The sequence below is a fragment of the Hevea brasiliensis genome, chromosome 6 (genome assembly GCF_030052815.1).
Source record: "Hevea brasiliensis isolate MT/VB/25A 57/8 chromosome 6, ASM3005281v1, whole genome shotgun sequence".
NCBI lineage: Eukaryota > Viridiplantae > Streptophyta > Magnoliopsida > Malpighiales > Euphorbiaceae > Hevea > Hevea brasiliensis.
In genome coordinates, this window is record NC_079498.1 from 6,792,514 (window position 1) to 6,804,569 (window position 12,056).

The following is a 12,056-nucleotide window of genomic DNA, read 5'->3' on the forward strand; positions in this document are numbered from 1 at the left end:
TTAAGTTATTGAATTTCAAATTTATAATTACTACGAAATTTAAGATTTTACATTTTAACAAATTGTGGATATATGGGTCTGATTCAGTTGCATTTTTATTATAAAATAAATTAAATTGAATAAAGTCGTATTTTAACTTTCTTATGTTCATTATTCTCATCTTAATTACTTTAATTTTCATTAAATCTTATCAATGTTAATAATCCTGAATTTTTTTGTTTTCGATTAGAATAATGCTTGAATTTTGGAGGGTTATGCACTACTTTTTTTGGGAAATTTCCATGCATATTTGTTAAAACAAAGGATCCTAAAGATTCTAAAATGAGTCATGCTTGTAGCTAACTTTATATGGGCTCTGATTCTATTGCTGTCAATTTAATTATTAGTGAAGTAATAATTATTTTTTTAAATAGGTATACTAACTTCTCTGTTCATTTCTATTTGTTATTTATAATTTTCACGTAGTTAAGAAAGTAATTAACCATTTAATTATAATAAAATATTTTTTATTAAATTACTTTTTATTTTATTTAATTAAAAAAGAGATTATATTTAATAAAAATAAGGATAAAATTATAAAAAAAATAACTAATGCCCCTTAATTTTTTAAAAGTGACAAATAATTATAAATAAAATAACTTATAAAAAAAAAGTGGACTGAGGTAATATTAATTAGTTTTCATATCATTTAATTTTAGTATTTTTTAAGAGATTGAGAGATTAGAAACTCGAAATGACTTTACAAATGAGTAATATGTCTTTAATTACTATTTTAAATCAGACTAGGGAATTCTAGTGTGTATATATATATATATAGAGAGAGAGGCTCTATTTGCTTCATAGAAATTTTATGTAACTTTTAGCGTTTGGGACACACAAAAAAATGGGTCAATGATAAAAAATATTCATAATAAAAAAAAATAATTTTTAAGGAAAATAATTAAAAAAAATTATTTTTCATTTTCTATAATTTAATAATTTTATTAATATATAAAAATACTTATGCATAAACAACATAAACACGTGTTACGATTTAACATTACAACAAAACAACAAAAAATATTTTCATAAAAATATATAAAAATTATTTTTTAAAAAATAAAATGAACCTAAAATTCTATGCAAAACACATTAACTAATATCTAAAACAACAGCATATGTAAATTGATATTGCATTAATTTGCAATGTATTTGCTAAAACCATAGCCAAAAGAGTGAGATCACAATATCTGCCAATGGAGTACCCACTTCAATTTCTTTCATCACCAACTTTACTTTGAAATTAATATTTAATTTTTCTTTGGGTTTAAAAAATTTAAATGATTTTTATTAAAAAAAAAGAAAAGTTAATTAAAGAGAGTGGGGTCATTTTTTTAAATGCAGTTGGTTAAATAATGTCAAAGAGAGTCAGCATCTACACCTTTGATAATTCAAAAAGGCTTCTTGAAGGTGTAATATCATTATCAAAGGCACAAGCTTTTTGCCAATAAAAGAACCTACCCCATTTATTTTCTTAATCATTCTGATAAGGTACCAACCTTTTTCCAAATTCCAATCTCTTCTCTTTACCATAGGCTTGATATACAGAGATCTAGCCGCTGAGTGATTCGAATCGATTTTGATTTAATAATTTAGGTAATTGAATTAGATTACAAAATTTATTCGATTTTAATTTTAATTTTAATTTTTATTTTTATTTTTATTTAATTAAATTTAATAAAAATCTAAATTTGATATGAAATTAGGTTAAATTAATCAGATAATTTTTATCGGATTAAAGTTAGTTGTTTATAATTTAATCTTGAATCTGAACCGGACCAAGATCAAATTTAAATAATTAAAAAAAAGGGTATGTGGGCACAAGTCTATTTTACTTATTTATTTTTTTTTATAGATATCAACAATTCTAGTAAAAGATTTATTATTGTAACATGCATATGTAGATAACAATATTTAAAATATTTTTAAAAATAAAATCATAATACCAACTCCATATTATAATAAATAAAATTAAAATTTTCTATTTTTAGAAGTATTTATCAAAGTTTTCAAACCAAATTTGGTAATTGAATTATGAAACGTAAAGTTATGAATTTAAAATTTAATCGAAATTGAATCAAATTTAATTTTTATACTATTAAATAAATATTAATTATATATAACAAAATTAATAATTTCTTATGAATAATAGTGTATTATTATAACTAGTAATTTAATATTTTTTCATAAATGCTTATTGAAATAAATTTACTCAAATTTTGAATATAACTAGTAGTCACTAAAATATATTTCCATTAACAGAAAAACCATTCAATTAAATTTATTGTCCATCAATGTAAATCGATGTAATTAATACAAATATAATAAATTAAATTATTATAAATATTAAAATTATGGATATTAAACTGTTATAAAAAATTTATTCAATCATATTGTTATAGCTATATCTCTGTAATTAATTTTTTTTAATAAAAATAAGGAAAATAATTATAATTTTTTTACAAAATATTATAGAGATTAAATTATAAATATTTTTAAATTAAATTATTATTTATGAATTAATTATATTATTATGTGAAAGACATGCTATGTCTAACACATACTTGAATGGGTTAGGAATCTTTCTTAACAACATTTGACAAATTTGGCATCTCTCTATCTCTCTCTCTCTCTCTCTCATGACAAGATTAGCGGCAAGATTATGCTGACGCTTTAGTTTTGTCGGCAGATTTTTTTTATATAATATTTTCAAATGTTTTGTATGTATTCTTGTTGAATAATAATAATAATAATAATAATAATAATAATAATAATAATAATAAGATTTCAGTCGTGTTGGCATAATATTTATGGTGCTGTTCTCTCTTCAGGGGAGTTATGAAAGTTGGTTTTAGAAATTAAATCTATAAAAAAAAAGGTACCAGATAGGTTAAATGATTATTATTCAGGTGTCTAAGTAAATAATGAAACTTGAATAATAGAATGAATGAAAAATTAGATAGTATACATATTTAATGTCTTCTATTAAAATTTGAAGTTATATGATTGAGTTAAAAGTCTATTTTGTTGATTGAGTCTCTTTACAAATGAGACATTGATTAAAGTAAATATCTTAAGATATTTATCTTAAAAAATAATTCGAGTATTGCTAACATAATTAAGTGAGTAACTTTATTTTTCGAATATTCAGATATCATAATTATTTATTACTTATTTCTCGATTACCCATTATTTAGCCCTTATCATTATTTTGATTATTATGATATCAATTTAACTTAACTGAGTTAGTATGTTTATATATGTAAATAATTCATTTTAAAAGTACAGTTATACGATCGGTTATGTTATATGGTAGTGAGTATTGGACATTGAATGAATCGTTTGCGTTTAAGATAACAGTTGCAGAAATAAGAATGTTAAGTTGGATGAGTGGCCATACTAGACTAGATAAAGTCCGTAATGAGAGTATTAGAGAAAATGTAGGAGTGATGCTAATTGAGGATAAGTTGAGATAATGGATATTAAGGTGGTTTGGTCATGTAAAGTGTAGACATACGGAGGTTTCAGTTAAACAAGTAGAGCACATTAGGTTAGAGAATAGAAAGAAAAAAAGTAATAGATTTAAATTGACTTGAAGGAAACTAGTACAACATGACTTAGAAACATAACACATTTCTGATGATTTAACCCAAAATTATTTAGAGTGGAGAAAGTGAATCCATATAACCGACTTCAAATTTTTGAAATAAAAGTTTAATTGAGTATAAAATCAAAAAAATATAAAAAAATACAAAAAAATTGATGTTGTTATTATTATTATTATTATTATTATTATTATTATGAAAGTTCCATCAATCCATGGGTGGCTTTGTTGTGATGGATCAATACACTTTATATCATAAATTCTTATCAATCAACCGAAATTTATGGTTGTCAATTTACGCTATGTTTGGGAGGGAAAAGAAAATGTGAGGGGAAAATAAGTTTAGTTGATTATCCATGTACTCTTCTACACAACACTTAGCTAATTCGCCTTCAATTTCAGCGTTATTAATTGTCATTTTGTCACTTACCATCCAACCATTAAATCAAATAAATTTATTAAAATTAGTTGTTAGTTCATACATTGCTCAGATTTTTAAAAATATCAAAAATTAATTACCAATTTAAAATAAATCAAACAAATTTTCTTTTATTTTAATAAAAAAAAATACTTCTAGTGAAATTTCAGTTGTACCCAATTCAAGAACAAAATTAATATACCTTGGAAAATATCTTTGCATATGGAGTTTTTAAAATGTAATTATGCCATCAACTTATGGCATAATGAGTTTTTATTTTCAACAATATGAAATTTAAGAGTAATTATAGTTTGCGTAAATTATACATGATAACTCAACTTATGGATATAAAATAATAAAATATTTTTTAAATTTTATTTTGTAATATAAGAAATTTTTATTATGTAATTTTAATTAATTAACTATTAAATTATTTATAATGATGTATTATTTATTAAATTAAAAAATATATTTTTATGAATTTGTAGTCTTTGATAAACAGGTTTTGAGTTATTGATTTGTCGAACTTGTGCAATTTCAATCTTTAGAACTGTGGTAGAGAGTGAAAAATTAAAATTTTTTTTAATAAGTGTCAAATTAATATATAAAATATAATTTTTTTAATTTAATAAATATTACGTTAATATAAATAATTTAAAAATTAATTATTAAAAATTATAAAAAATTTTATATTACTAAATTAAAAATTAATTAAAATTTTCATTATCTGGAAAAGTTGATCGGTCTTTCTGGAGGATTGAGCTGCGGTTGGTCCAATTGGCAACTGGGCAAAGCCCAAGGACAATTGGGTCAATACACCGAAATTGGGTGTGTTTGAAGTTTAAAATAAAAAATTAAAATAAATTAAAATTAATTTAGTGAATTTTTATATTTAAAATTAAAAAAGTTTTAATTAAAACTAAAAATAACATAATTTTAAAAATATTCAACTTATTTAATAAAATATTATATTAAAAACACAAAATATTTATTTTATTTATAATTACTCTAAACACATAATTTTTTTTCTTATAAAATTATTTAAATTAATTTTTTTAATAAAATTAAATTGAATTCATTATCAATATAAAACAAAAGTACACACACCCCCAATAGGATTCTTTTTTATCTAAACCCCCTAATAATTTCCTAGTGTAGGGGAAGTAGAGAGTGGCAGAGTCATTTTCAAAGTTATGAAAATGGTAGCAAAGTTCATCTTCTAGGATTTGATTGGCCCATTTATCACTTAGTCATACGTTAAATTTAAAAAAATTATTGGGTAAATTACATTTAATTCATTATTAATATAAATTTATATAAGTGATTAAATTATTTTATATATCAAAATGTCTAGTCACTTTAATGCTCAATTTTAGTTGAATGTATCGAATTGAAGTAAAATGCAATAGTAGATTAGGGGCATATCAATGTCTTCACCATAATTCTATGCAAAAGCTTGATAATATTGATGGCATTTAGCACTAGAATGCATACAGAGCAAATAAAAAAAAAACACCAGGAGAACTCATTGTTCTCTTTGCACATTTACATTTTCTTTTGAGTTCTCAGGTGGCTTAAGAAACAACCTAATACTTGAACAATTTTTCAGACTAATTTTGGCATCTTTTAACTTAAATACAACTTGGAAAATTGCCACAGGCAATAGAGCTTGCTCATCCGAAGCAAGAAGAGAAAGCAGAAAAAGAGGATAGTCACGGTCCATCGAGCAGATGAGGATGGTATCAGCAATTTTACACTTATCCCTAAATGAAGAAAACGAAACATGGCACAAGTTAGACATAGAATCTCTATGAAACTATCCAAATATTCTTTCTAGTTGATGAATTGCAGTTAGAGCATCACAGGACTTTCCATAATATTTATAGAAAATAACAAGAAACATGGTAAAAAATTTGTGGTTGTCTCATAAATTAAATAAAATATCATTCCCAGAATGGCTTGATCAAATATATACCTGTCGCCTTCGGCTTTGTACAATGTACCATGATCGGGCCATTACATAGCATGGCAAAAGAAAGCCAGCAAAACGAAGAAGAGAAACCTGAAACTAGTGTCAAAGAGTATCCAATGAGTGCACTTGTATGCATATGTGCATGTGCAACATATATTATTAGCAAGAGAGGTTACATTGAAGAGTGTTGACGATTCCTGCACCATCCCAATATCTCTTGTAACCAGTAGAGCTTGGAATAGAAGCAAAACTACCAGCAACTGTATGTATCACCAACAAACATTAACTTCAAAGGATAAAAAGCAATCATATGCTTTAAAAGAATGCTTCAAAATAGCTGCTTACAATTAGAGTGACCGATCGAAGACAAGCAATGCTGCTTGTATTAGCAACAGCATAATCCTCATACTCTGATTGAAGTAACTGACGCTCAGCAGCTGCTAGAGCTAGAAGCTGTGACTCACGCCATGCTTGCCTGATTAGAGAATGGGAAAGAACATCAGAAAATTTAAACAGCTTTCAATCATATGCACACAATACATCTCCAAAGAAAACTTGAAAGAGAGAGAGAGAGAGAGAGAGAGAGGCAATAATGGAAATCTACAATAAGTCCAAGCATTTTGGTCAACGAACTATGGCCATAGCGTTTGGAACTGATACAAGTTGGACTGAACTGAATCCTTTTTAGTGTTAGTGAAAAGCCAAAAGCACTCCCTGCTGGTTCTTTCGCAACATTGCAAGAAGCTCATAGTTGAGAAGAGAACTTCAATTGTTGCTTACTGACACATTGGTGTAAATTATGAAATATCATAAATTAAATTACTTGTATCTAGAGGCCTTAAAAATTGCAAAAAGCACCTCATGCTGCTGGTGGATTTGTGTCAGGTGAGCATGCACTTCTCAATCCACAATTAACTATTTTCCCATTATAAATGACAAAATATTAATTGCATTTAGCTCTGAACGTTGAGTGCATACCAGTAAACTTATAAATTTTGGCAATGTATTTTGATACTAATAACAATTGTGGGAAGATAACTATTTTTAAAAATAAGGGAGACATACAGAGTTGCTCAAATTATAGGGGAATTAAACTCATGGGCCATACTATGAAGTTGTGGGAGAGAGTTGTGGAACATCGACTATGTCATGATACTTCTATCTCTCCCAATCAATTTGGCTTCGTGCCCGGTCGTTCAACTATGGAAGCGATCTTTCTTATTAAAAACTTGATAGAGCAATATAGAGATGTGAAAAAAGATCTACACATGGTTTTTATCGATTTGGAGAAGGCTTATGATATTGTTCCAAGAAATACCTTATGAAGAGTGTTAGAATAAAAGAGGGTATCCATTAGGTACATACAAGTGTTGAAAGATATGTATGATGGAGCAACTACTATTGTGGACACAGTGGAAGGGGACACAAGATATCTTGCTATCTCAGTTGGATTACACCACGGTTCAGCTGTAAGCCCTTGCCTTTTTACATTAGTTTTAGATGAATTGACGAAATATATACAAAAGAGTATCTCTTGGTGCATGATATTTGCGGATGATATAGTTCTGATAGATGAGACGCGAGAAGAAGTTCAGAGAAAGCTAGAGCTTTAGAGAAATACTCTAGAGTTAAAGAGCTTTAAGTTAAGTAGAACGAAGACAGAATATATGCATTGCAAGTTCAATTTAGTTAAGGCCGAATTGGTGATAGGGAATGAGTTAGTTTAGATGGAGTGGTACTGTCTCAAAGTAATCACTTTAAATATCTCGGCTCAGTCCTTCAATTAGATGAGTGATGTGAGGCGGATGTTAGTCATAGAATTAAAGTCGGATAGTTGAAGTGAAGATGTGTCACGTGAGTTTTATGTGATCACAATAAGTTGAAAGGAAAATTTTATCGTACAGCCATACGACTGGCCATGTTATATGGTAGTGAGTGTTGGGCACTGAAGGAGTCATATGTGTCTAAGATAAGAGTTGTGGAGATGAGAACGTTAAGGTGGATGAGTAGCCATACTAGACTAGATAAAGTCCGTAATGAGAGTATTAGAGAAAATGTAGGAGTGGTGCCAATTAAGGATAAGTTGGGAGAGGGAAGATTGAGTCGGTTTGGTCATGTGAAGTGTAGACATACGGAGGCTCCAGTTAGACAAATAGAGCACATTAGGTTAGAGGATAGAAAGAAAAGAAGGGGTAGACCTAAACTGACTTAGAGAAGAGTAATACAACACAACCTAAAAGCATTACACATTTCCGAGGATTTAACTCAAAATCGTTTAGAGCGGAAAAAGAGAATACATATAGCCGACCTCAAATTTTTGGGATAAAGGTTTAGTTAAGTTGAGTTGAGTAACAATTGTGAGAAGACCAAATTTGCACCAACATGACATGCTAACTTAGATTTTTTTACTGATGGAATGTTTCTTAAATTATTTTGATTAAGCTTATCTTTATTTCCAATACCCCTAATAGAAGGATTAACTCTATTTTTTCTTTTTAAAAAATAAAGTTTGTCAAACTGGAGGCCCACTAGTCAATCAAGGCCCTAGTCAACATGGTTGCTCACTTAGTACCAAGGGCACCACGCAGCAAAGACATATATCCTTGGACTCTAGTATATTGCCTCTAACAATTGTTACCAATATCACATTAGAAAACCAAAACTAATAAAATCAGAAATAGCCAAAACAGAGAAGTCTGAAAATTTAGGATATTTATATTGGTAATTTACTCTTATAAATATAGGCAAGTGGGATTAGGTGTGCTATTCAATCTAGACCATCAATTCAAACCAAATCAAATTGATTTAGGTAGTTTGGATTGATTTAACCTTCAAAATGTTTTTTTTTTTTTTTTTTTTTGATCTAGGGAAAAAAATTGATTTACAAATTCAATTTGGTTTCTAATCTTTAGAAGACTGAACCAAACCGTAAAATGAATTACAATTTACACATATATACGCGCAATAGTGTTGTGTTCATTTGTCAAATCACATTTTACCTTCAATAGAGTTAAATTACCTATAATATAAAGAACACCCTAGACTTGCAACTTCCCATTCTAGTATTTTTTTAGAACTTAGTTTATTTCTTGTAGCAGTTTTATTATTTTGTTGGCTTATCATATTACGGTTTGTGATATTTGATGTTTAATTTAGTTAAGTCCAAAATTAGCATGAAAACATATTAGAAATCAAACCAAATTAAAATTTGATTCAATTTATGCATAAATGGTTTGGTTTGATTTGAAAAGAAATACCAAACCATGAAAACCCCCAGAGAGAGTTTGGCAATATGGCTGAACAGCTGTGTCACTTGTATGCAAAAGTCCGAGAAGCTAAATCAGCAGATCATTGAAAAAGATAAGAAATGAAAATTTCTTCAATAGCTGCATTTTTTTTTTGTTCTTGGATAATGTGCACGTATATGCCATACTGGGTCCATGCCAGATGCCTAATCTAAACTTTAACTTTACAGCCATCCAACTAGCTCATTCAATAAACTAAGTTCAACACCATACTACCCCATTTTACCTTGCAAGAACACATTCAAGTGAGTTGGTGAAATCCCCATCTGTTGCCAAAGGCATGGGATTTTCAAGAACTTGGCAAGTAAATCTTATTCAACAAAGGATGCTAAGAAATTATTTAAGCTTTACCAGCAATATTTTCAAGGAAAGCAGAAAGAAATTTTTTATTTTTCTTCTTTTTTTGAGGTAAGGAGCATGATGTGCTTTAAGAAAAATAAAAGGAAAGATTGTATCTATTAGATAATTTCATTTAGGTATTAGCAAATCCAACAATTACCTGATATCAATTGACATAACATCAGGATTGCTGCGGGCAGGTGGAAAAGAATAATTTGGTGAGAAGACCTGCCAAACAGAAATCACAGACATTAAAATGAACATTTTCCTACTTATTATTGGTGGACACAAATTACATGTACTAAGAAATGAAGAGCTTGACGAATCCTTACATGGTTGCAGATTTCACAGGTGATATTGCCTTTTTTGTTGCACCATCTCTGAATGCACTTCCTATGAGCAAACTACGTTACAAGCAATAAGAAAACATCAGCACAAAATTTACAGGTCACAACTTGACAGTAATAGTCCAGTGATGAAAATCAAGAGAGTGAATTTCTGGCCTTGATCACAATGGGTGGCTCATTTCAAGCTAGGATATTTAAACAAGAGAAATTCACATATTCACTACCAAATTAGCCAATTCCTCTATGAGGAAGAGGAAGAAAGTCTCCCTGCAAACATATTGATTTGGAAGCGCAGAAAATGCTAGGAATGAGATATAATTATTAGCATCTTAATAATTTAACATTTAATTTCGGTTTAAAATTTAGTAAGACCAAAAAAAAAAAAGCAATTGCATAACCTAGTTGAACCCCATTTTTTATATTTGTTTCTAACATTTTATACACTGAGCCAATTCAGAGCAAAATTTTTATTTTCCTTGTTTTTCTTGCCAACCAAGCAGAAGCTGGAAAAATCAAACTAACACATCCACATGTAAGAAACGCAGAAGAGTCAAATATTCAAAAAAGGCACACCAAGAATGTCAATAAATGCACACACCCACCAGCACCTAAATAATAATATAGCAGTGGCAATGATAGCACTAGTAGTAGTTTAATACTTTAATCTTTTGCTTTAAAATAGCTCATCCCTGAAACATCCAAAACAAACATGTTGAAGGCAAACCTACTCAACATGTGAACAAACTTTAACTTCAAACTTAAAAACGTATATGTATAAAACCCAGAAAAGTTAGAATCTCGACAGGCGATAGCTGCTAACACGTCACAACAGACACAAAGTGACAAAAAGCCTCTGATGGACTTGGCCATGTGAACCAAAGTTCAATTAAAAATCCCAAGAGGAAGAAAGAGTCAAATGTGATACTAAAGAATACACCAAAAGAATCAACCAAAACTCAAAAACTTACATCCAAAACAGCACAAAAAAACAAGAGTATTTTTTGAAGAAGAAAAAAATAGAGAAAAAAGAAAGAAAAAGAAGAAAAGTGGGATCAATTCAAACACATAAAAATTAGAACAAATTCTAGATACCCACAAACTGAGCGCCAAAAGAAGAAGGAAAAGTAAATGAAAACGCAGAAAAGTGAAGACCTTGAGGCTGCCATTGCAAGCACAAGGAGCCTCCATTGAGTCGACCTCATCATCCTCCTGGCATATCCTACATTCCACAGTCTCTTTCATCTTCTTTAAAGAGGAACACCCTTCTCCGTTGCTTTTTACAGGCATAACAGTCTCATTCTTGACAGTTTCTTCAATGTTTCTGTCTCGTTCTCCATTAACTGACTCGAAGCAAGCAGAGGCAATTATTCTGTCCACACACACCATGAAATCATCCACCATCTCTTCTCTCTCTCCCTCTCTATCTCTCGTGAGTGTATTTATAGCTTCTCTCTCTTGTCTTCCTCTATTCCCTCTACTGTGGAGGTGGAGAATAAGGAAGGGGGGGGGGGGGGGGGCACCGAGAGAGATGGGACGGAGTGGAGAAGTGGAGCTAGTGGAGCTTTAAAAGGTGGAGCTTTGTGTGGCGGAATTTACGAAATGGACCTGTCATTTTTCTCATAGACCAAATTGCCCTTGTTGTCAGACTTTAATTACAATGTTGTCTGAAACAGACACACAGTGATATCCAAGTTACGGACTTAGATACTGTCAGAAGTTTTGTACTGTAATTTTGACTGGAAAGTAAACGAATAAAATAAAATGATGAATTAAATGAAATTCGAATTTTTTTATTTTATTTTTGACAGTTTATATTTCTTTGTACTATCATTGATACTATAAGCTCTAGAGGACCTCCTCAAAACCCCCATTGCCTGAAATTTATTTAATGCGTGAGTAAGATTTTTACTTATTATATTAATTAAATTTAAGATATTTCATTAAATTAAAATTATACATATTAATAATTTTTATTTTATCAAATTTTATATAATTTAATTAAAAAGAAAAAAATTATTAATATTAAACTGTA

At 28.9% G+C, this 12,056-nt stretch overlaps 1 protein-coding gene across 2 annotated transcripts; it reads right to left on the minus strand.

The window, feature by feature from the left end:
* Nucleotides 1-5,503: 5,503 nt before the first annotated feature.
* Nucleotides 5,504-11,553, minus strand: LOC110649235 (uncharacterized). Of its 2 annotated transcripts, none has more exons than XM_021803721.2 (7): nt 11,177-11,553; nt 10,010-10,081; nt 9,838-9,905; nt 6,379-6,508; nt 6,210-6,293; nt 6,037-6,123; nt 5,504-5,824 (listed from the first exon to the last, which is right to left on the minus strand). In XM_021803721.2, exons 1-7 carry the CDS (start codon nt 11,423-11,425, stop codon nt 5,819-5,821), a joined length of 696 nt encoding a protein of 231 aa, XP_021659413.2. In that variant the 5' UTR covers nt 11,426-11,553; the 3' UTR covers nt 5,504-5,818. The 2 variants fall into 2 exon arrangements, with proteins under 2 accessions (XP_021659413.2, XP_021659412.2); XM_021803720.2 differs by having other exon boundaries at nt 6,037-6,129.
* Nucleotides 11,554-12,056: the final 503 nt, after the last annotated feature.